The sequence below is a fragment of the Tursiops truncatus genome, chromosome 10, assembly GCF_011762595.2.
Source record: "Tursiops truncatus isolate mTurTru1 chromosome 10, mTurTru1.mat.Y, whole genome shotgun sequence".
NCBI classification, from domain to species: domain Eukaryota; kingdom Metazoa; phylum Chordata; class Mammalia; order Artiodactyla; family Delphinidae; genus Tursiops; species Tursiops truncatus.
This window is the reverse complement of record NC_047043.1, coordinates 37,531,954-37,557,878: the sequence shown is the minus strand read 5'-3', so window position 1 is coordinate 37,557,878 and position 25,925 is coordinate 37,531,954. Positions and strand designations below refer to the sequence as shown.

Genomic DNA, 25,925 nt, shown 5'->3' with positions numbered 1-25,925 from the left:
TATAGGTGATTGGTCTGTTGGATGTTTTCACACCTGCAAGGTCTCTGGAGGAATTCAATGATGTGTGAGTAAATCCTCTGTGTTTGCCTTCCTCCGCTAGAGGTTAAAGATTAGCAGCCCATTTCTAATCCTGAACCACTTAGCACTATCAGACTTAGATTCTTTATTCCTGTCATCCAGCTCTTCTGCGGAATGGGGAATGGATACAGAAGATGTATATTTTGGGGGGTATAAGTTCGTATTTTCATCATCTCAGGCACATTGTGCCCTATTTGGAGACACAGTGGTGGGTCCTGGCAACAGTTCCATGGAGAAGAGTATAGGGAGTTTTGACCATGATTTTTATTCTCAAATTGTCTGTCCCAGCTTTCAAAGGGACATGTTTATATCAAGAAATGTAGTGGTGGGCTTCCCTGGTGGCACAGTGGTTAAGAATCCGCCTGCCAATGCAGGGGATATGGGTTCGAGCCCTGGTCTGGGAAGATCCCACATGCCACGGAGCAGCTCAGCCCGTGTGCCACAACTACTGAGCTTGCGCTCTAGAGCCCGTGAGCCACAACTACTGAGCCTGTGTGCCATAACTACTGAAGCCCGTCTGCCTAGAGCCCATGCTCCGCAACAAGAGAAGCCGCTGCAATGAGAAGCCCATGCACCGCAATAAAGAGTAGCCCCCGCTCGCCACAACTAGAGAAAGCCCATGCAGCAACGAAGACCCAGCGCAGCCAAAAATAAATAAAATTATTTAAAAAAAAAAAAAAGAAAGAAATGTAGTGGAGTCCTGGTTCCATATAGATTCTTCCATTTCTTTTATCCTGCTTGTGTGTGGGAAATGCATGCTGATCTTTAAAGTATTGAATTTCTGTACTGGGACAAATGGTGAGCCTCATGTGTTTAGAAAGCTGATTCTCCCAGTTTTGTGACCATCTCTATTGTTTTAGCCTGGGGAACCCCCCCTAGAAAGAGGGCCTGAGATTCTCAGGAACCAGTAGTTGAGGGCTAGGGAAAAGGAAACAGAGAGGAAGAGAAAGTTGCTACGAGGATATGTTATTAAGTCAGTCACCATTTTGTGCAACTGGGCTGAAAACTGCCAGGGTCTTCAGTTTTCCAAAAGTTGTGTAGAATGCACCTCAGATGGGAGCATTTACCCACTGGCTTCTGACTCCATTGTCAAGTGTTGCCCCATGGGGCAGTAATGCCCTCACCTGCCCAGGTTGCACCTGTATGAGTACAAGATAGATTCCAGCAAGTGTTGTGGATGTTGTGCAGGTGTTGTGTATGTGTGAGTGCTCTACTGTAGCTTTCCCAATATCTGAATTAACATAACCTCCCATCCCCAATTCACAAGTATACTATACCATAAGAGAGAAGGAACACCTTAAATTTAGGGTTATACATTTTGTCCTGGTGAAATTTTGGCGTTCCTAAGTGGACAGGAGGACTATTGTGAAAATCCAAATAAAATTGCAGATCTTGGCCTCTCTTCCTTAACCTCTACTCTCCACTGTCCCCAGTGCTGAACTTAACCCCACCCTTATCCTGGGCTCAGTTTCTTCTACCCTTATCCTAGGCCAAGTGCAAGCACCATTTGCTCATTTCCCAAAGAACAAGTGGGAGGGAGTGGAGGAGATGTTTGAGATTGTGTGTTCTGTCTAATGAAAGGGGAAAAAAAAATTAAAAAGAAATGTGGAATATTAAATGGAAAGAGAAAGAGGAAGGTAGCAAAAAAATCTCCCACCACTTGAACTTAGTTGGAACATGATATGACTGTGAGTCGAAGATGAAAGAAGGAGAATCTAGTCTAAGTGCAAGAACTCCCACCCACTTTAACCTTGATCCTGCTAATGAAAGTTTAAGAAAAAACTTTGAACTTCCTTCAAGCAAAGGGGAAAAAAAAGGCAGTAACTAAGAACAGCTGTGCTTCCTGAGCCCTGCATGTCTCTAGAATGTGGAGGCTTCTAAAGCCTCCTTACTGGATGCCCCAGGCAGAAGCATGTGTGTTGCAAGTTGCTGAGCTCTGCTGTAGGCTATGTTTGGAAAAGAGAATATTGCCATGATGTTTTTTTTTCTTTAACATTAATTCATTAATTTTTACTTTTTTGAGGATTTTTTTTTTTTAAAGTAGCTTTAGGTTTACAACAAAATTGAGGGGAAGGTGCAGAGGTTTCCTGCTTACCCTCCTGCCCCTGTACATGCATAGCTTCCCTCATTATCACCAGAATGGTATATTTTTCACCAAGAATGGACCTATATTGACACATCATAATTACCCAAAGTCCATAGTTTATCATAGGATTCACTCTTAGTGTTGAAAAGTTTATGGATTTAGACAAATATATAATGACATATCATTATAATATCATACAGTGTATTTTCACTGCCCTAAGAATGATGGGTTTTGATATTCTGTCTAAATGTGGAAAAAATGCTGAAGTAATATGTTTGTGAATTACTTTAGAAAACATTTGAATCAGGATTGAGCTGTAGCCCAAAATTTCAGGTGTGACGAGGATTGATTTTTTTTTTTTTTTAAGAAAGGAATTGATAATTCGCTGACCTAGGCTAATGCTGTATTTTGCCTTAATCAGGCATATGGAACTGGATTATGAGCCTGTTTTTCCTATGTCAAAGACCTTACTTAAGGCTAGTGTCTTTGGGAGGTTAAGTTTTATCCATTGTGGTGCCTGTTGGCTCCTTTATCCATTTGAAGGCTCACTGACTTACAAGCATACCCACTGAACTGAAATTGCATTTATTTCTTCATTCATTCATTCAACAGATACCATGGCTACTGAGCAGGAATCTATTCTTTCTGTGTAACTGTAGCTGGGTTCTATTTGCTTATTTATTTCCAGCTTTACTGAGATATAACTGACATACAACATTGTGTAATTTAGGTTTTGATTGTTTATAAATAAGAACTTAGTTCACCGTTTGGGAGCAAATCTCAGTACTACTTGTTGAATACTTGCTGAGCAGAGTGTTAGAACAAGGCTCAGGATAATCAGAAACACTAGTCTTTCCCTTGATGAAATAAAAATCTTGTTAGGGGAAATAAATTCAAAACACTTTTGTAGGGGCTTCCCTGGTGGCACAGTGGTTAAGAATCTGCCTGCCAATGCAGGGGACACGGGTTCGAGCCCTGGTCCGGGAAGACCCCACATGTCACAGAGCAACGAAGCCCATGTGCCACAACTACTGAGCCTGCGCTCTAGAGCCCACAAGCCACAACTACTGAAGCCTGCGTGCCTAGAGCCTGTGCTCCGCAACAAGAGATGCCACTGCAATGAGACACCCGCGTACCACAACGAAGAGTAGCCCCAGCTCACCACAGCTAGAGAAAGCCCGCGTGCAGCAACGAAGACCCAACACAGCCAAAAAATAATAAATAAATAAAATAAGTAAATTTAAAAAAACAAAAACAACACTTTTGTAACCAAGTTATCCGTTGACTGTAAGACCTTGGACGAGTCACTTTTCCTCTCTGGGTCCCAGTTAACTTCCGTGTAAAATGATGAAAATTGGGATGGTTCACTTCTGAAGTGTTTTCAATCCCAGAGAATCTCTGAAAATAGAATGATGAACCTAAGGATACCTTTTGGAAAAATGTTTCATTGTTTACTTTTTTATGATTTATGTATCACTGAGAAAAAATTAGTACTTGTCCAGGACTATGGTTATTTCAGTGTTTTCCAAAGTCATTTCAGAATTTGCATAAGAGGTCAAACATCTTCACCTACAATTACAGGTTGTGCAAATTTAAATACCTTTAGGGCCATACAAATAACATAAACTAGGCTCAGTGCTATACAGAATACCTGCACTTCCTAAACGCATTCAAATTTACATTAAAACAAAATAAACAGACAAAGACCCACTGTTCTGGCCAAATCAAACAAACTGAAGACTAGAGTGGTTCTACAGGCTGCCAGGTTTAGAGCAAACAGTAATTTTGTTTTCTGTTTTTGTTTAAAATATTTATTTATTCTTTTTTGGGGGGGTTGTTTGCTTCTTTTAATTTATTTTTTTAAATTTTTGTTTGTGTTGGGTCTGTTGCTGTGTGTAGGCTTTCTCTAGTTGTGGCGAGCAGGGGCTACTCTTCATTGCAGTGCACAGGCTTCTCATTGTGGTGGCTTCTTTTGTTACAGAGCACGGGCTCTAGGTGCATGGGCTTCAGTAGTTGTGGCACATGGGCTCAGTAGTGGTGGCACGCAGGCTCTAGAGCGCAGGCTCAGCAGTTGTGGCGCACAGGCTTAGTTGCTCCGCGGCATGTGGCATCTTCCCGGACCAGGGCTCGAACCCATGTTCTTAACCACTGCACCACCAGGGAAGCCCCAAACAGTAATTTTGAACATTAATTTTCTGTGCTAATTAACAAAATCTCTAATTACTTTTCATAGTTATAGTTGGCTTTTAATCATGTGTTATGTGTATTTGTGCCTTTATATTTCAGTTAGCACTTTCCATTTATCATACAATGCAAGCTTTTACTGAATTTTAAATTTCTTAGTTAATAGGCATCCTACATAATTCATTAGTAAGACTATACTTTTGAGAAAGGAATAATAGGTAGTGAGTTTTGATCATTAGGAACAATGTGCAGTTACTGAATATAACAGAGCTGGTGTTTGGAAAATGTGGAGTTAAAAGATGAGAACACAGTACCAAGTTGTTCTTGACTGCGATATGATGTGGTTGTACAGTTGGCAAAATTTTATAAGATATATCTAGATCTTTTTAGTGATTGGATATCATTTGGACATTTCTGTTTGCTTCTTTTTTTTATTTTGTTAAATTTTTGTCTGTGTTGGGTCTTCATTGCTGCGCGAGGGCTTTCTCTAGTTGTGGCGAATGGGGGCTACTCTTCATTGCGGTGAGCGCGCTTCTCATTGTGGTGGCTTCTCTTGTTTCAGAGCTTGAGCTCTAGGCCTGCGGGCTTCAGTAGTTGTGGCATGAGGGCTCAGTAGTTGTGGCTCGTGGGCTCTAGAACGCAGGCTCAGTAGTTGTGGTGAATGGCCCCAGTTGCTCTGCATGTGGCATGTGGGATCCTCCTGGACCAGGGATCAAACCCATGTCCCCTGCACCAGCAGGCAGATTCTTAAACCACTGTGCCACCAGGGAAGTCCCGGGAAAGTAGATCCTTAACGATACAGTCAGGTCCTCACACACACACCAAGATGTAGAGCTTAGTGAAGCAGGAACCCACTAGGCAGCTCCATCATTGACTGCTTTGACGTAATCCATACTCCTGCTAGTGTTGGAGGGTTTCCTGCAGAGGCGTGGGGTGGCCGCAGCTCACCGGGGGGACAAGGTCACTGGCAGCAGAAGTCGTGGGAAGCACTCCTTGGCGTGAGCCCTCCCAGAGTCCGCCACCAACCCCACCAAAGAGCCGGGTAGGCTGTCTCTTTGCTTCTTGATGGTAATATTTGTCAGGAGGTGGCATATATGTGCCATATGCATGCTGCAAATATTTAGTTACCAATAGGAATCCAAAATCTTGAAATAGCCAGTATTAGAACCTAACCCTAGAGTAAGCTGCAACTTCATGCTACTACAGCATTGCCTTTTCTTAACTGTAGTGGTTCTCTGATCAAGCTTAGTAGACAATGAAGAGTTTTTGGACTCAGTGCAAACAACTTCCTCAAATTTCAGGAAAGCTGAATTGCCATTTTCCCCCTTATTTTATAACTTCCCATTCCAGGTTTCTTATACCCAAGTTCCTTATCTTTGCTTGGTTCTTGAAGAGGGATGTGGAAGTGGGGTTTTAGATTCTGCCGTGATCTAGAAGAAGACCTACAACAGGGTCAGTCAGCAGCCATTGTTTTAGTGAAAGCCAATGGGCAGATAATCACCTAGCTTATTTAGCCATCCACTAACTAAAAATGATTGTTCAGCCACTAAGTGTAGCCTTTTTTATCAGTGTAAAAGCTGCTGAATGTACCAAATAGGTAAAGGAAGTTTCTAGATTTATATTTTAACCTGATTTAATTCATAAATATTTAAATACCCATCCTGTGTTAAGCATAGTACTAGTCTCTGGGGAATATAACAAATTATATAAACATGGTCCCTGATGATAGATTGAGACTCTTTAATTGGAGAGAAGAACAATTTAAATGACCAAACAAAATACAGTGTGATAGGTTCTGGAAGATCCTACATGATTTTTATTACTGTTCACTCTCTGACCTCATCAATACTTTTCCCACTCACTCTCTCCATTCCAGCCACTCTGGCCTCTTTATTCTTCCTTGAATACAGACATCCACATTCCCAGTAGAACCTTTGTACTGGTTTCTAATGTTGGCCTGGAACACTCTCCCCACATATCCACATGACTGATTCCTTCATTTCCTTCAAGACCCTACCGAAAGGTCATTTCATCAGAAGCTTTTTTTTCCCTCTCCACCATAGCTGAAATACTACCCCCACTGTCAGGGTCTACTCCTTACTCTACTTTCTTCTTAGCAAATTTTATCATCATATATTTATTGTTGTCTGTCTTCTCCCTGTAGCTTGTAAGCTCTGTTAGAGCAGGGAGTTTATTTTCTTCCTTGTTGAGTCTTCTTTATTTGGCTGTGTTGGGTCTTCGTTGCTGCGTGTGGGCTTTCTTTTCTCTAGTTGCAGAGAGCAGGAGCTGCTCTTCATTGCGGTGTGTGGGCTTCTCATTGTGGTGGCTTCTCTTGTTGCAGAGCATGGGCTCTAGGCTCGCGGGCTTCAGTAGTTGTGGCACGCAGGCTCAGTAGTTGTGGCTCTCAGGCTCTAGAGCGCAGACTCAGTAGTTGTGGCACATGGGCTTAGTTGCTCCACAGCACGTGGGATCTTCCCGGACCGGGGATCGAACCCATGTGCCCTGCATTGGCAGGCAGATTCTTAACCACTGCGCCACCAGGGAAGCCCCCTTGTTGAGTCTTTAGTAGTTAGAAATTCTCAGAAGTTGAGTGATGAACTGAATTGTATAATACCACATATAATATTGTACACATTGGGCTTCCCTGGTGGCGCAGTGGTTGAGAGTCCACCTGCCGATGCAGGGGACACGGCCTCGTGCCCCGGTCCGGGAAGATCCCACATGCCGCGGAGTGGCTAGGCCCGTGAGCCATGGCCGCTGAGCCTGCACATCCAGAGCCTGTGCTCCGCAGCAGGAGAGGCCACAACAGTGAGAGACCCGTGTACCACAAAAAAAAAAAAAAATTGTACACATCTTAGGTCTTTTTGGCTCTAAGTCTATTTCTAGTCACATTTTTCTTGATCCAGAGCTCTATTATTTGAAAGTTTGCTAACCCTTCTCATTGGGTAAATGCTGTGATAGGTTGTATGTAAGATGTCAAAACTAAAGGCCTTCAGTTGCATGTGGTCTCATTAATGAGATGAAGCATAAATGCTTACCTAAAACGACTTAAAGGACCAAGTCAAATTTGCAGTGTCAAAGCAACATACAGGGTATTAAGTGATCTCAGAATATGAGAGAAACTTAGTGGAGGAAAGCCTCTAAAGAAGGTAATAACTGTATCTGAAGAAGCAGATAAATAAGGATTGGGTGTAGAGGTCGAAATATATTCCAGATAGTCAAAGAAATGAAGGAAATGTATAAAGTATACAAAAAAGGAGATTTGTGTGGAATGGAGACTGTTAAAGGAGTAGATAACCGTTGATTTTTCTTTTGTACTTGGATAAAAATTGTGTTTTGGTAAATTATGAATTTTTTTTTTTTGGTGGCGGAGGAGATCTGTTTTCATAATTTAGCTAAGAGGCATTATGTGCTTGGAAATAATGCTTTCCTCTATCACTGAAAGAAATTCCCAGCCCAGTTGTTTGGACTTACAGAAATCTTCTTCTTCCTTGAAAATAAGTTGAGTGCTCAAGATTGGTAATACAGAAAGAGAAGCAGTCTGGGAGAAAGATGAATGAGTTAACTGTATTAACAGTTATATTTGCAATTTATTTCCATATCAGAGAGGTCTGCTCAAATGAGGATGGAGAGTTGGTAAAGCATGTAGGTGTCGTCACTGACTCACATTTGAAATCTAAACAAATTACACATCCTTTAAGAAAACACCATTCAGTTTTTGTCTGACGTGATCAGTAAGATGCCCCCTTTTTCTCAGATTAGCTGTTGTAAAAAGGTAAAGAAGCTTCAAGGTATAGTTTTGAGTTTGATTCTCTCAAGAAATTTTCCTGTAATTAACTGCTTCCTAAGTCTGGATTGGTGCCCTCCCCTGTGTGTTCTCCAGCACCTTGATGTACACTTTTATAACTCTAATTATGCTCTATTATGAGTATATACCTTCCTCTCATCTAAATTCTGTATCTTTCTTTTCCACTGTTGTACTCCCAGTGCTCAACAATAAATATTTGTTGATGGAGTGACTGAATGAATGAATAACCTTGTGCTTTCTTGTTTATAACTGGTTGGCAATCTAGTTGTCTGATAGCATGCCCAGTGCATTCTCTTTTGACTAACTTTTTTGTTTTTATCTTGGAATATAGACCATATGGTAGAATATTGAATCTGGTTTATTTGATGCAGGTAATGTAGAGGGCACCTTTCAGTAATCTTTACTTCAAATGAGGAGAATAGTTTGTTGTGAAATAAGCTGGCTAAGCTGCCTACCTGGCTGCTGAATGGTGCTTTTACCCCTTACATTGGAACAGTCTGGTCTGCTTACCAGATAAGATCTTTGGCATGAGTATTCCAATAAGATATGCCCTTGCCTGGTCTTACTAGTAATACTATATGAGTTGTCCTGGGTCATTCAATTAAATTCAGTGGTAATTGAGTGCCTGATATCTGCTACACAATGTTTTTAGGTACTTTAGATACTACAGAGGACAAAAAAGAAGCCTGTCCTCCTTGAACATTGTACAGATAGATAGCAATAAACAATGAGCATATAAAAGAGGAAATTAGCATGTTAGCAAGCAGTAATGCTATGGACAGGAGGAAAAAGATAGAGCAGGGAAGTGTGAGGGTTGGGGGAGAGATGCAATTTTAAATGGGGTGGTAAGGATAGGCCTCATTGAAAAGGTGAATTTTGAGCAAAAATTTGAAGAAGTAGAAGAATTAGACTTGTGGATATCTGGAGGAAGAGCATTCCAGGCAGAAGGAACAGCCAGTGCAAAAGTCCTGAGGCAGAAGACTGCATGCTGTATTGGAATTGCAGCAAGGGGGCCTGTGTGGCTGCAGTAAGAAGGCCAGTGTGGAGCTAAGTGAGAGCAGGGGAGAGAAGTAGATGAAGAAATGAGAGAGAGAATTGGGGACAGGATGCTGGATTATGTACAGCTTTATCTGCTGCTGAAGGGATTTTTGTCTTTAAGTGAAATGGGAAGCCTTTTGAGAGGAGTGACATGGTCTGTTTTTCATTTTTACAGAATCACTCTGCTGTTTTCAGAATAGGCTGTAGTGAGTCCCAAGGATCATTGGGTGTATTTCAGAAGCATGTGGTTACGAATTGTCAATCCCTATGATTATTTTAAATACTTTGTTTTAATATGGAAATGTTTTTTGCCCTTTTTGATAATTATTTTATCAAATAGGGCTGACGGTAGTAGAGATGCCAAGCTATAGATATAGAAGAGATTTTTTTCTACATAGGTTCTTTCTGATTGTATTATGCTTCAAAAAAAGAAAAGGCAGTAGAGTAGGAGTCTTTGACAATTGGGTGTTATCCAAGAAGCGCTTAATAAATGAAGCTCTAAATGGGGTGCTGTCTTGAGTACTGAAAACCACGTATTGTAGACTTCTGCCTTTTTGCTGGTACAGTACATTTTACTTTGAGAAATGATGGTTTATGCTCTTTAAGTTTAAAGGAAACCATCCTCACAAGAAAAGTGGAAAACAAGATTTGTATCATCAGGCTGTGAAATCATATTTTCAGCCCTCTACCTAATAAAGCCCTACTTATTTAATTCCTTTTTAAAGATGGGGGAACTAGGTAGCTTTCCAGCTGTTGGTCAGATTTAATTATTTGAGGTGTTCTGAACACTGACAGTAATAGGCATGTCTTTACTAAAATGTAATTAATTAAGCAATTAAATGTAATTGCTTTGTAGAGACTAATACTATAGAAATTATGTGGCATCTGTTTTTTTTTAATTTATTAAATTTATTTTTGGCTGCATTGGGTCCTCGTTGCCGTGCAGATTTCTCTAGTTGCAGTGAGCGGGGGCCACTCTTCGTTGCGGTGCACAGGCTTCTCATTTCAGTGGCTTCTCTTGTTGCAGAGCACAGGCTTTAGGTGCATGGGCTTCAGTAGTTGTGGCTCACGGGCTCTAGAGCTCAGCCTCAGTAGTTGTGGTATGCGGGTTTAGTTGCTCCACGGCATGTGGGATCTTCCTGGATCAGGGCTCGAACCCGTGTACCCTGCATTGGCAGGCAGATTCTTAACAACTGCGCCACAAGGGAAGCCCCTATGTGGCATCTATTAATGCTCCTTTTGGGACTGGCTTATTTAAAATGTGCCCATCGACATTTTCCTCCCACTTCCTTGTTCACTACTTTTAGAAATTGTTATGTCTTCCATAAGCATTCAGGAACTTTGCACAACACTTGCTTTTGTCCACTGTTGCAAAATTTATTTCAAAAACCTTTCTATATGTGATGAGTTGGAATTTGACAATTGGTTTTCATGGATTGGTCTTTTGGGCTTCGTGGAAACAACATATAGTGATTAGGTTAGTTCCTGCCAGACACATCTGCCATGAATAATGTGGTTCAGCTGATTTGATTGGAGCCTAGCAGCAACGTTTGATAGTTATCACTATATAGACTGATTAACCTTATGTACTTATATAATGTCTTGACAGTCTCTCCCGGTGTCTGGAAATTTTAGTGATAAAATGAATGTGGTCTCTGATGGGGAGGGGACTTAAAGGGAATTACACAGTGGTAGAATATTCTTTTTTCTTTTTTAAAAAATAAATTTATTTTATTTATTTATTTTTTGGCTGAGTTGGGTCTTCGTTGGGGTGTGCGGACTTTCTCTAGTTGTGGCGAGTGGGGGCTCCTCTTCGTTGCAGTGCATGGGCTTCTCATTGCAGTGGCTTCTCTTGTTGCGGAGCACGGGCTCTAGGCGCGCAGGCTTCAGTAGTTGTGGCACGTGGGTTCAGTAGTTGTGGCTCACGGGCTGTAGAGCGCAGGCTCAGTAGTTGTGGCGCACAGGCTTAGTTGCTCCGCGGCATGTGGGATCTTCCTGGACCAGGGCTCAAACCCATGTCCCCTGCATTGGCAGGCGGATTCTTAACCACTGTGCCACCAGGGAAGCCCAGTGGTGGAATATTCTAACTAAAAGCATGCTTGCTCTCTCAGGCTGTGCAGTTAGTGGTCTTCTGTCTGTATAGGGTTTTTTAAGTTATTGGTAACCATTTAAACCCAATACTCAGACTTGAAATTACTATGTTTGCTTTGGTAATACTGCTTAACACCTTTGTGAACTAGCGCAGACATTAGAGAGTTAAGATTTTTAGGTTTTATTTCAAGACAAATTAAGGTAGATTTCTAGGTAGAATCATGCAGAACAGTGTTTCCTTTTTTTACCTTTTCTCCTTAAAAATATTTTTGAAAGTTGAAAGAATAATTCTCTTACTATTCAATGTCATAAAATGTAATTATTTGCAAAACAGTCTTATAAAACAAAAATTGGATTCCCTCTTCCTCAACCTGAGCCTTGCAAATTGTCATAATTGGTATTATGGATATGGCAACCATTATCCCAGGTTTTCTGGGGGAAGTTCTGATTTCACAATATTAACCAGTTATTCACAACATTCTCGTATTTGTCGGATTTTGTATCAATTTGGGGTTTAAAAAATACAGTGACTGTGATTAGGATGGAATATTGCAACATTTATAAAACTTAAAAGAAGTCATTCTCTTGACTTAAATTCTCTGTCAACTGGAAGAATTTGGAGGCAGTATGGGCTGTGATTTAAGATCATATTTTCTGAGATCAAACAGTTTTGGATTCAGCCCCTGACATTACCACTCTTTTAACCTTGAGCAGGTTATATATACTTGTTCTGTCTTGTGTTTCCTCCTCAGCGAAATGGGAATACTAATGGAACTTACCTTACAGCTTTGTTGGGAAGAGTGTATGAGACACGGGCATAATAAATAGTGCTTGGCACAGAATAAGCACGAATGCCTTTGATTATGTTATGTTGAGCTTGGAGCATCTCTTAAATCAGAGCAACCTTTGTGAAAATATTTCCAAAAATCCAATATAGTCTTTAAGTGACAGAGTATACTCTTTCCTCAAGGCAATATAAACTTGCAAGTTTTAAAAATATGAAGGGCTAAAAAATCTAACTTAAGGTTACATCTATGCTAAGTCCTATTGCTCTTCATCAAATTGGGAACTGACCATAGCAGCCCAACAGGGAAATTAGGAAACAGAAAAAAAAAAATTTTAATTCTTCTTTGAGGAAAGAAAGTAATAAATGTGGTGGTGTGTGTGTGTGTGTGTGTGTGTGTAAAGAGAGGTTATACACATATATAGTCATGTAAGACGTTAATAGTATATTTAAATTTACTGACCTGGTTTCTTTTCTTCCAAATTTATCAAACATAAAAATTGAAATGAAATGAAATCAGCATTTTTTTATAGCTCAACTGATATACATTATTATTCAGCCTCAGGAATGGGTAATCATTCTCATACTAGATAAAACCTAACTGAATTTTTAAAAACTCCACTTCTTTAGTACTGATTGTGGTTGTTATGTTCCCGTAGCAGTGTGATACAGTAATGAGTGAGTAAGGCATTGCGTCTAGAATATCTGTGGTGAACCTGTTGGACTTGAATGTAATCATTCCCTAATCTTATGATGTAAGGACAGGATACGTATCCAGCACCACACCTGTGGGGAGAAGTTCTAGAATGCCTCATCTTGCTTGCAGATAAATTGTGTTCCTCCTTCCTTTAAAGTAAATGCAGGAATATTGTCAGTGAACAATATCCTTTTACCAGTCATTCCTGAAAAAGGAGAGGAATAATTTGAAAATTTAAAGATACTCCTATTTTATTTATTTATTTTTAAATTGAGGTATAGTTGATTTACAATGTTGTGTTAGTTTCTGGTGTACAGCAGTATTCTGTTTATTTATATACATATATTTCTGAATCACTAATCCAAAACTCCTAATTTATCCCTCCCCCCTATGGTAATCATAAATTTGTTTTCTATGTCTGTGAGTCTGCTTCTGTTTTGTAAATAAGTTCATTTGAAGATACTCCTATTTTAGACCCTACAGGATATATAATGAGGTGAGAAATGTAATGGCGGATTTAAAAATATGGCCATGCATTTAGTTATACTGTGTATTTCTCATGCAGTAATATCATTTTTAAGAAAAATGATACTAACACATATATCATTCTAATCTCCATTTTTGTTTTTTTTCTTTTCTTTAGAGAACCTAGGAAAAGGTGTCAAGTAGGAACTAGTATAAAAATTTTCAGAAAAATAGACGACAGGTAGTAAAGTTAGAATAGTGATGTTGCAAACAAGCCGCGCGTGAGTAGCTACTAAGCTTTTAGGTGTCACTGTGGTACTTACTGAGTGGACTTCTAACAGTCTTATGAAGATCAGAGCTTTCTTAGGGTTCTGGATTATTGTGTAACTGTCCATTAATTTCTAGGTACCTGGTGACCCATCTCATGGGGGCAGATCTGAACAACATTGTGAAATGTCAGAAGCTTACGGATGACCACGTTCAGTTCCTTATCTACCAGATTCTCCGAGGTCTCAAGGTACAGACAGTATTAGTAATAATTTTGTGGAATGAATTCTCTCTCTCCCTCTCTCCCTTCTATTTAGGGCTTAAGGGAAAACAAAACTTTTCTTATGGAAAATTTCAAATACAGAAATCACAAGTACAATCATAGTATAATGAACCCCTGTGTTTACTCAGCGACCACAATTACCAACATATGGTTAATCTTGTTTCTTTTGTATTCCCCCAAACCCTGGATTATTTTAAGGCAAGTCTAGACATCATATCACTCCACCCATCAATACTTCTGTTGGCATGTCTGAGAGTTAAAGACTCTTCATTATTACATCTAAACAATAATAATAATTTCTTGATGTAATCTAATATCTGGTCAGTGTCATGTTGAAACTTTGAAAACATCCTCAAGAAGGCTAATTTATTTGTGGCAGGGGCAGTTTTTAAATTAAACCACCTTTAATATTTAGCATCTTTGAGTCCTTATTGTGCTCCAGAGCACCCACCAGGAAACAGGTTGAAAGCTCTATTTCTCTCATACTCCAGCTCTGTGAACAGAGTTGGTGGTATGGAAATCATAGTTATGATAAATGTACAGACTACTGATAATTACTTGCTCTGATTTCTAATCCTGCTGTTAATACTAGCATTTCTTATTGACTCATAAAAATGTACTTCAGATATGTCATATGACAGTAGGAGGCTGGACATAACTAACTGATTTTTTGCTTTTTCACAGTATATACATTCAGCCGACATAATTCACAGGGTAGGTATTGACTTTTGATTAAATTATTGGGGTGCTGGTGGGTGGGGAGATTGGCAAGATCCTAATCTAAGCTTATTTTACCCATTGAAATATTGAGTGATTGTAACTTTGCTCTAGGTTTAACTAAAGAACGAAGATGTATAGTTTTTACCTATTTAAGGCTAATGAGGACTAGATAGTGACTGTAGAATGGAGATTGTTTATAGCTAGATGAAGTCTTTTTTTTTTTAATTTATTTGTTTATTTTTGGCTGCGTTGGGTCTTCGTTGCTGCACGCGGGCTTTCTCTAGTTGTGGTGAGCAGGGGCTACTCTTTGTTGTGGTGCATGGGCTTCTCATTGTGGAGCACAGGCTCTAGGCGTGTGGGCTTCAGTAGTTGTGGCATGTGGGGTCAGTAGTTGTGCCTCGCCGGCTCTAGAACGCAGGCTCAGTAGTTGTGGCGCACAGGCTTAGTTGCTCCGCGGCATGTGGGATCTTCCTGGACCAGGGCTCGAACCCATGTCCCCTGCATTGGCAGGCGGATTCTTAACCACCGCGCCACCAGGGAAGCCCTAGATGAAGTCTTTTATGTTTAGCTCTTCATCATTACCCTTAGGGAGAGAATTTACCATGTGTCATAAAGTTGATCCTGTTCTTTCTTACTTGCTTCCTAGGACCTAAAACCTAGTAATCTAGCTGTGAATGAAGACTGTGAGCTGAAGGTAGGATGAAGTGACAGTGGTAATTGTTTCACCTTGTAACTATATGTTTAACTAACCAGGCAAATTTATATAGGGAATGTGTTTATAAAGCCATGACTCTTAATCTGAAAATTCTTATTGTCCTTAAGAATATCATTAGACTTTGAAATTTAAACCAGAGATTTAGTAAGCATTAGTTTAAGTGATATTGAAGGTAGTATCAGGTGTCTTGTTTTCATTCTAAAATAAAGTTAAATTGAAATTTAATATATTAGTTATAATAAAGGAGAATTATAGTGTGACTATCAAGTAAGCAGTCCTCTTGAAGAGTAATTATTAGATTTTATGGGTTTCTAAGAGAAAAAAATGGCAGAAACACACTTATTCAAAATAATTCAAATGACATAAATAATCTATAAAGAGCAAGCAACTCTGGAATTTTTTGTTTCATTTCTTTTTTTACTCAATTTTTTGGAAACATAATTTACAATAAAATGCAACACTTTAAGTGTACATTTGACAAACTTATATAGCTATGTAACTACCAACACAGTTATGATAAAGAACATGTCCATCACTCCAGAAAGTTCCCTTGTGCCCCCTTCCTAGCCAGTCCCCACACCTCTACCCCTAACCCTGGCTTCAGACAACAACCGATCTGCTTTCTGACACTATAGAGTAGATTTATCTCTTCTGGAGTTTCTTACAAGTGGAATCATACAGTATTTTTCTATGTGTGTCTGACTTTTGCTTAGTATAATATTATTGAGATCCATCTGTATTGTGTGTATCAGTAGTTCATTCCTTTTTGTTGCTGAGTAGATCCATTTTATGATTATACCACAATTTATTTATCCATCCACCTATTGATAGACCTGTGCTTCAATTCCATTTCAGGGCTGTGTAAAGCTGCTATGAATATTCATGTGCAAGCCTTTCTGTGGCACATATATTTTCGTTGCTCTTGGATAAATGCCTAGCAGTGGCATTTTTGTTTTGCTTTTTGTGATTTCATTTTTTTTAAGTTCTTGCTGTGTTCCCCATGCATTCTAAGCATGGACCAGGAAATATGTTTATGAAAGTACTATATTCTCGCTTTTTATAAGGCACTGGAGTTTTTTCCCTCCTGCTTTACAAGCCTTAGGAGTTTGTTCCAGTGCCTGATTTCTCTTCTCTCCCTTAGATCTTGGATTTTGGACTGGCTCGACATACAGATGATGAAATGACAGGCTATGTAGCCACTAGGTGGTACAGGGCTCCTGAGATCATGCTGAACTGGATGCATTACAACCAGACAGGTACTACTTGCACTTGTATAGGGCCTTATTAATACTATGTTGTGTGTATTTGGGGTTCTCAGAAGTGGAGATGGCAGGAGTAGGAAGAAACATTTTTTTTCTTCCCTCAGTGATCATTTTAAGTCCACGAATAGAAAAATATTTCAGTTGCTCAGATAAAGTGGGTTTTTTCAAACTTTGTGATTTAACAATTGGCTTTTTATTTATTTATTTATTTTGCGGTACGCGGGCCTCTCACTGTTCTTGCCTCTCACTGTTGTGGCCTCTCCCGTTGCGGAGCACAGGCTCCGGACGCGCAGGCTCAGCGGCCATGGCTCACGGGCGTAGCCGCTCCGCGGCATGTGGGATCTTCCCGGACCGGGGCACAAACCCGTGTCCCCTGCATCGGCAGGTGGACTCTCAACCACTGTGCCACCAGGGAAGCCCTGGCTTTTTACTTATTTATATTTTCAGCATATTCTCTGAGTACTCCTGCCTGAAGACATTGGGTTTATAATATTAACCTCTCAATATTACTTGGGAGAATCCATCATTTCTACCAGTAAGAAACCTTTGCCCTTTTGTGAACAGCTTATTTCTCTTGCCATAACTATGTTTTGACTTAGCCCACCCATGAAGCCCTTTAATGTGGTAAGGGTCTTAGCTTATTTATTTCTATAAAAATGAGTGTGATTGTTGAACCTCGGATGTCTTAAATATTAATTTCAGTATTTCACCCCTTAACTATAGTTCCATTTGTAGCCAAGTATGATAATAGTGACATTATATTACTTTTATTTCTCTTTAATTTTGCCAGTTGATATTTGGTCAGTGGGATGCATAATGGCCGAGCTGTTGACTGGAAGAACACTGTTTCCTGGTACAGACCGTATCCTTTAAAAAGTTTTGGGTTCTTGTTTCTTGTCTGTATTTTGGTGTCCATGGTAGTATATTACTTTTACCTATCTCTAGGAAGGGCCTTCAGTTACTTGCTTTTATAGTCCAGATGTGCATTGTGAGATCTGCCCTCTTGCTGAGTATCTTGCCTTGTCAAGAAAGAGGCTTCAATTTATTTTGAGAGTTGCAAAAATTCCTCATAATCTGGAACGCCCTTTAAATCTTTCATATGTCATCTTTTTTGCAACAAGTTCCTTATTAATCTTCCCACAGCCCTTCTGCCACCTGAGTGTATTGGTGAGAAGTTCTAGATCTCAATGACTAGTTTAGTCTTCATTGCACCAGTGCTCAATGAACACAAGATAACCATTTATAAATCGGGGATATCTTGCTTGTATGTTTGATTTACATATTAAAAAGGCTGTATTTGGTCCTTGTAATGATACACCTGCTGACTCGTTTTGTTTGTTGTCTAACAACAAATAATAAAAGCAAGGAGATAAGGTCACCCTGTCTTGTGCCTTTTTTTCCCCTCAGCATGACTTTATTTTTATCCCAGATTGTAGCCAAACCTTAATTTACTTCCAGAGTTATTGTCTAGTTTATGGTTTATCATGGCCCCTTTATTTTAGCCCCTTTCCTGTCTGCTGCATGCCCATTTCACAGTTTGGTAATAATATCATCAAAATGTGATTTGTTGTAACTCCCATCAGTTCCACTTGAGGAAGATGTTTAGGCAAGAAAGAATTTTGAAATATATGTCTAGAATTAGGTTGGAAGGTTTTCGTAAAATTCATTTGACCAGCCTTCCGTGGGTTTGGCTGAGAGATGCTGCAATTGCCTGTGTTCTGTCATGGTTAGAGACCTAAAAGCTGTTTTAGCACCTCACCTAAGCAAACTCATTGAGTTTGTAAACCAGATTGTCAGTTCACTGGCTTACAGTTGGGATAATACTTCTATGGTGACTGTGATGTTCATGTTATCGATCCACATATTCTATCTTCTGCTAGAGTGTTCTTTCCTAATGAACTGAAAAACCTCTTCCCTCAGCCATTTACTTCCCTCTGAATATTACTGGATTGATACAGAGTATAGTCTCCTTATATAGCTCACCTTATTCCTCCTCATCCCCAGATTCTAATTTTAATACCTAGTGTTTCTCCTTTGTCCTTTGCTTCATTTACCTTATACTTGTTTCTTAGAAATTTGATATATGCATTATAGTCCAAGCTAAGAGAATTAGGGAAAATTTGTAATTTTCCTTTTCCTCAGGCACATACCTTAGAGTCCCATTCTTTAGTCTGTCCTCCCAAGCACACTGCTCTGATGCTCTCCTCTGTTCCCCCTCTTCTTCCTCTTCTTTGTATCTGTATCTCCATCTACAGTCAGTCGTGGACACTCATACCTACATAGACACACAAAGTGGTAGAGAGAGACAGACAGTAGAGCATACTGGTTAAGAGCACATGCTCTGGAATCAGACTTACAGGGTTGAGATCTTACTTAGCTCTTATTTACTCCCAGCTCTGTGACTTTGAGCAAGTTGTCTAACCTCTGTCTCTCAGTTTCCTTAACTATAAAATACTGATAATAGTACATACCTCATAAGGTGGTTGTGAGAATTTAGTGAGATGAAATCTGGAACGTACTTAGAACAGAGCCTGCCAACAGATATTAGCCATCATCTTCATCAGTGATCTTTGGGAAGCAGTTTCTCCCTTCATCTTCCCACTTTAGTCTAATTGTGAATCATTTAAAGGCTAGTTTTTTGTTTTATTTAAATTCTGTAACAGGTAGTAAAGGATGGATCCCCTTGGCAGGCTACTGGTAGAAAGGTTTCAAAGCAGTTGTGTGTGTCCTATGGTCCTATCTGCAGGACAGCTGCCTACTGATGGCTTGACCCTTTTAAAATGCGAACTTTCAGCCTCTAAGAAGTCTTCTCTTTTTTTTTTCAATAAATTTTATTTATTTATTTTTGGCTGCACTGGGTCTTCGTTACTGCGTGCGGACTTTCTCTAGTTGCGGTGAGCAGGGGGGCTACTCTTCGTTGCAGTGAGAGGGCTTCTCACTGCAGTGGCTTCTCTTGTTTTGGAGCATGGGCTCTAGGCGTGTGGGCTTCAGTAGTTGTGGCTTGTGGGCTCGAGCGCAGGCCCAGTAGTTGTGGCGTACAGGCTTAGTTGCTCCGCAGCATGTGGGATCCTCCTGGACCAGGGCTCAAACCCGTGTCCCCTGCACTGGTAGGTGGATTCTTAACCACTGCACCACCAGGGAAGCCCTAGAAGTCTTCCCTTTTATGCATACTTCTTTTCCTTCTATGAACTTTAGGTAGAAAATCTAGCATTTAAACTTTTTACTAGGAGATTCTCTGTTTTTTCTTTTTGCGGTACGCGGGCCTCTCACTGTTGTGGCCTCTCCCATTGCGGAGCACAGGCTTCCGACGCGCAGGCCCAGCGGCCATGGCTCACGGGCCCAGCTGCTCCCCGGCATGTGGGATCCGCCCGGACCAGGGCACGAACCCGTGTCCCCTGCATCAGCAGGTGGACTCCCAACCACTGCGCCACCAGGGAAGCCCAGGAGATTCTCTTTTTAATATATGAGAATTCATTTCAAAATTCTTATTTTAGTAATTCACTGTTTCTTTCCTACTTGGCTCCTTCAGACAGATGTTCTCCTGGATCGGAACATTCAGATTCAGAGGACTGTATTTGTAATATACATTCAGATTCAGAGGATTGTATTAGTAATATACATAACTCCCTTCTTGTCAGTTGCAATCTGTGTGGATATAGCTTTGGTTGCCTGACAAAGGGAGAGGAAAGTGTTTTCTATTACTTTTTAAAATTCCCAGTTGATTCTCGTGTGCAGCCAGTGTTGAGTACAACTAGAGTTTACCCTGGTTGGATTTTAGTTTTAATCTTTCAGGCTGACCCTGAAAAAGTTACTTAGTTAGCAGTTTTTCCTCATTTTTTTTTAAGGTACCAATGAGATCAGAAAAATTAAGAATCTAGAATTATCCACTTGGGGACCTAGAAAGATGTTAGAAAACATCTAGTTGAATCCTCTGTTTTTATAGATAAGGAAACTAAGAACCCAGAAAAAGATAGATACAAACCTCTGATCTGACTCAGGTGTTAGTTTCTTTCCAATATTCTACTTGTTGCCTGTTCTCCTAATTTCTGAAACTCATTTTCTTAAAACCTTTGCAGAATGTGCTGGCCCCACACACTCTTCTGTTGCCCAGAAAAGCATGCATCTACTGCTTATTTATGATTTGAAGATGCAGCTGAATGCTGAGGCAACCTCTAGACTATGCTCTTTATTTGAGTGCACAGTTTTCTCCCTGTTTTCCTCAATTATTATTTATCTTGCATTTGGAACTGACGGTTTTAGCTTCTAGATAAGAACTATCTAATAGAACTTTCTGTAGGCTTGCAAATGGTTTATGTATGTACTGTCCAATAGGGCTGTTGGTAGCTACCAGCCACATGTGGATATTGAGCACTTAAAATGTGGCCAGTGAAACTTAGAAACTGAATTAAAAATATTTTTGTGGTTAAGCATATAAACATGAAATTTGCCATTTTAACTTTTTTGATTGTGGTAAAATAAACATAACATGAAATTTACCATTTTAACCCTTTTAAAGTGTACAGTCCAGTGGCACTAATTATATTCATAAAATTGTGCACCCACCACCACTATGTCCAAAACATTTTCATCACCCCAACAGAAATTGTACCCATTAAACAAAAACTCCCCATTCTTCCCTCCCACAGCCTGTGGGAGCCTCTCTTCTACTTTCTGTCTCTATGAATTTGCTTATTCTAAATATTTAATATTAAGTGGAACCACACAATCTTTGTCCTTTTTTGTCTGAATTATTTCACTTAGCATGTTTTCAAGGTTCATCCATATTGTAGCATGGATCATAACTTGATTTTTATGGCTGAATACTACTCCATTGTAGAGCTATACCGTATTTTATTTATCCATTCATCTGTTCATAGACACTTGGGTTGTTTCCACCTTTTGGCTATTGTGAATAGTGCTTCAGTGAACACTGACATACAAGTATCTCTTTGAGTCCTTGCTTTCACTTCTGTTGGATATATATCTAGGAGTGGAATTGTTGAGTCATATAGTAATTCTGTATTTAACTTTTTGAGGAGCAGTCATTGTTTCCCAAGCAGTTTCACCGTTTTACATGCCCACCAGTGATGTATGAGCAATTTCTCCACATCTTCACCAACATTTCTTCCTTCCTTTCTCCTTCCCTCCCTCCCTTCCATCCTTCCTTCCTCCCTTCCTCCCATCCTTCTTCTTTTTTAAATTATAGCCATCCTAGTGGGTATGAAGTGGTATCTTTTTGTGGTTTTGATTTGCATTTCGTAATGACTAATAATGTTGAGTATCTCCCTGTGTTTACAGGCCGTTTGTATGTCTTCTTTGTAGAAATATCTGTTTGAAACGTTTACCCATCTTTTAATTGGGTTGTCTTTTTGTTGTTGAGTTTTAGGAGTTCTTTATATATTTTGGATATTGAGCCTTCACCAGATATATGATTTGCAGATATTTTCTCCCATCTGTGGGCTGTCTATTCACTTTTTTGATAATGTCCTTTGATTTACATAAGTTTTAATTTTGATGAAGTTCCAATTTATCTATTTTTTTCTTTTGTTGTTCATGCTTTTAGTGTCATTTCTAAGAATGTATTACCAAATTCAAGATTATGAAGATTTACTGTATTTTCTACTAAGAGTTTTATGGGTGTACCTCTTATACTTAGGTCTGTGATCCATTTTGAGTTAATTTTTGTATATGATGTGAGGTAGGGGTCCAACTTTATACTTTTGCATGTGGAAATTCAGTTGTCCTAAGTACCATTTATTGAAGAGACTGTCCTCTCCCACAGAATGGGTTTGGTACTTCTGTCAAAGATCAGTTCTATTCCATTGGTCTGTATGTCTATCCTTATAGCAGTACCACACTGTTTTGATTACTCTAGCTTTATAGTAAGTTTTGAAATCAAGAAGTGTTAAGTCTTTCAACTTTGCTCTCATTTTCAAGATTTTTTTTTTTCTCTTTGGGCTCCCTTATAATTCCATATGAAATTGAGGATTGGCTTTTCCATTTCTGCAAAGAAGGCTGTTGCAGTTTTGCTCGTGACTGTGTTGTATTTTTAGATCACTTTTGGTAATATTGACATCTTAGCAATATTAAGTCTTCCTATTCGTGAATATGAGATGTCATTCCACTTATTTAGGTCTCCTTTCATTTCTTTCAGCAATGTTTTATAATTTTCAGTGGACAGGTTTTTCACTTTCTTGGTTAAAGTTATTCTTAGGTATTTTCCTAGCATCTTTAGGATGCTATTTTAAATAGAATTACTTTCTGAATTTCCTTTTTGGTTTGTTCATTGTTGGTGTGTAGAAACACAACTGATTTTTGTTTGTTGATCTTGTAGCCTGCACCTTTGCATAGCTGAAAGCTGAGAGCTCTAGTAGCTTTCTTGTGGATTCTTTGGTATTTTCTATATGTAGGATCATGGCATCTGCAAATAGAGATAGTTTTACTTCTTCCTTTCCAATTTAGATGCTTTTATTTTTTTCTCGTTTCTAATTGCTCTGACTAGAACTTCCAGTATAGTGTTGAATAGCAGTGGTGAAAGTGGGCAGCTTTCTCTTGCTCTTATCTTCAGCCTTGAGTATAATTTAGCTCTGCATTTTTCATAAATACTCTTTATCATGGCAAGGAGTTCTCTTCTGAATAGTTTTATAGTTTCATAAAACTCATAGTTTTATGAGTGTATTTATCTGAATTTTAAATTTTATTAAATTTTCTTTAGATTACATTTAAATTTAATCACATGTGATTATTGGTATTGTATTGGGCTATGCAGTTTTAGATCTTGACAAATCATCTTCCTATAATACCTTTTTCTCATTTTTTTTGCGATTAGTCTTCTTGAGAGAATCTTTTGTTACTAGTTGTTAATAATCCCTGGAGTTCCCCTAAAGATATAAGATATACTAATTTTTGTCTTAAAGCTAATTATGTTTTTAGGTTAGAAATTATTCTCATTTGTGACTTTGCAAAACCCTCCCAACTAGCTCAAAAATAGTACTTTTTTTTTTTTTTTTTTTAAAGAATGGAGCCCTTCCTCATAAGTCTAGTTGACTGGGTATATATATATATATCAAGTGGACACACCTGAGAGAACTGTCTATTAGAAAGAGAGTGGGGACACAGAATGTGTCTTCAGGTATGGTGCTAACTTATTTCAAAAACCATTGGTTCTGAAAAGAGTAAGCCAATTAGAAAATGTTGCTACTAATGATTGACAGTCTGCAGCCTAAGGAAGAGAGACAATGAGTTTCCTAGCCCTGTTGCACGTCAAATACTGTTTTCTTCCAGACATCTCAGCCTTGGCTTACTATTGTTTTCCTTTGCTAGGTAATCAAATGAATTTTGTTCATGTGTAAAACTTTTCTTTCCTTCTTTCATTTTAATAGAAATGGTAACTAGACATTAACTAGACATTATCATTAACTTCGACATTAACTAGAAGATAATGAGGCTCCTGCCATCAGCTTGCTGCCCTACTTTATATGACTTTTATTAGTGTTTACTGGCTCCTTATTTCTTCTTTTGATTTTTTTCAAACATTTTATGAACTACTTCACACATACAAAAAGACAAGGAATAATAAATGAACACCTATGTTTATATGACCCAGATTATGAGATAAAACATTGCCAGTAGAGTTAAAACTTCTGGTATACCCCTTCCTGTCACATCTACCCCTTTCTTTCAGACATTGGTTTCAAACAGTCTCTCATTTTAAAAAAACAGTTGTACTTCAGACACTAAAAGCAAGTGTCCTAATAAATGTTGAAGAAGAAAACTATTTTATTAGGTTATTTGCCTTTTCTTCTCTAATTTAAGAATATATTTCCCCCTTTGAAAAGGCTAGAACTCTCAGGCTTGTCCACAAATCTAAAGTACCTTAAAAATTTTTCCTTGTATGACAGTGAAAATGCCTATTTTGATGACCAAGAAGAGAAGGAAGTAAGCTAAGTCCCATTCTAGTCCACCTGTCTGTCACCAGGGAATTTCCACAGGTCTTTATTCCAGCTTTGCCTCATATGGATTTTTTTTTTTTTTGAAAACTGCAGCTCATAAGCAGCAGTAGTCACATGTAGGTTCTGCAAATGGTCCTCTTATTCATCTTCAACTCTCCAGCCTGCAGAGGTTTCCTAGGAGTTTCCTAGAACACTTAGAAGTGAATAGAATATCCCTCTTTTACTTTCCCTCTAAATACCCCATTACCCTTAAGTTTTTTTTCCTTGCCTTTTCATTCTGGCTACCTTTTACTTTTGTTACAGAGGACCTAGTCTAAAGAGTAACCTTAAGCCTAAGTTGTTTTAGGAAAAATCAGGAGATTTATGATTTAAATTTTGACATTGTGATTATTACAATTAAAACACATTTTTGATTAACAGTAAAAATATCTGCTATCTAGGGAAAAATGGGTTAAACCTGTTAAGAAGGATGGCTTGCCGTGGAAATAATTGTCATAATGTGGTAAATTTTGCTTTGCTCTGCTTATATAGCTACTTGAAGCTCCTTCTGGCCTTAACTGCCTGGACAAATTGTAGTGGCCTTACAGTAGCTGGTATTATTGGAAGACTGACCTGTATTTCAATGGATTTGCCAGCTCTTGGAGAACCTATGGTGATTTCCTATGAGGTTTGCATGCTTTGACTTCCTTCATGCAAGTGCTTTTAGCTACTAAGTAGATTTTTATTTTGCATTGTGTGTTTACTAATCTCCTAAGTATTGGCTGTCATGCTGTACCAGCTCTTTGTCCATACCCCTTACACACTCATTGCACTGTATTTGTATACTCTTTATGGTGTAAACACTTCAGATGGGGCGTTTGCATATGAAATGAAGCAACTTTTCTTGACTTCTTTTTTGTATATAGACTTTCCATTAGAGTGTGGTCATTCTAGATTTCTCAGGGCAAGACAGAGGGGTGGAGCTGAGTTGGAAAGCATATTACAGGAAGTCTTTTCAAGTTAATATTTATTGAGCTACTCAATGGAGTGCTGGAGGTAAGATGGTACCTGTCCTCCAAACCAGAATGATCATACTCAGCAGAAAGTGAGCTATAGGAGTCACTTGAACAAATGCCTGCTCTCTGCTTATAAAACAAGGTGTAGTGATAAGAATACTATAATAGAGGTATAAATAAGTTACTGAGAAGAAGCAGAAATTAATTCAAACTCAGGATGTCCAGGAAGACTTCATGGCAGAGTTCTTGTTTGAGCAGGACTTTGAAGAGTAAATAGGGAAAGAAAAGGTTAGGTAGGAGGGGAGGATGGAGGGTATTCCTCTTTATGACTTGGAGAAATAAGAAGTTGGAAGCTTAAAAGTGCCTGGAATATTTGGTGTGAGTTGAAGCATTGAGTGCATTAAGGAATAATAATAGTTTGAGGGAGAGTCAGAAAAGAGTCTTGATGCCACATCAGGGAAGGCTGTGAATTTGAGGCTGAAGAATTGGGGCTTTATTCC

General features: G+C 39.0%; 1 protein-coding gene across 5 annotated transcripts in view; it reads left to right on the top strand.

Annotated features, from left to right (window-relative positions):
- The window catches only part of MAPK14 (mitogen-activated protein kinase 14), a 75,024-nt gene that overhangs the window by 31,390 nt on the left and 17,709 nt on the right, over positions 1-25,925 (top strand). For all 5 annotated transcript variants that reach the window (XR_012334494.1, XM_019949670.3, XM_019949667.3 and 2 more), the window contains 6 exons: positions 6-64; positions 13,637-13,748; positions 14,466-14,495; positions 15,148-15,195; positions 16,358-16,472; positions 17,269-17,340. Coding sequence is in view for 4 of the 5 variants with exons in the window: in XM_019949670.3 (XP_019805229.1) it covers positions 6-64; positions 13,637-13,748; positions 14,466-14,495; positions 15,148-15,195; positions 16,358-16,472; positions 17,269-17,340 (436 nt within the window). In the remaining variant the exon portion in view is untranslated. The remainder of the gene's footprint in view (positions 1-5; positions 65-13,636; positions 13,749-14,465; positions 14,496-15,147; positions 15,196-16,357; positions 16,473-17,268; positions 17,341-25,925) is intronic.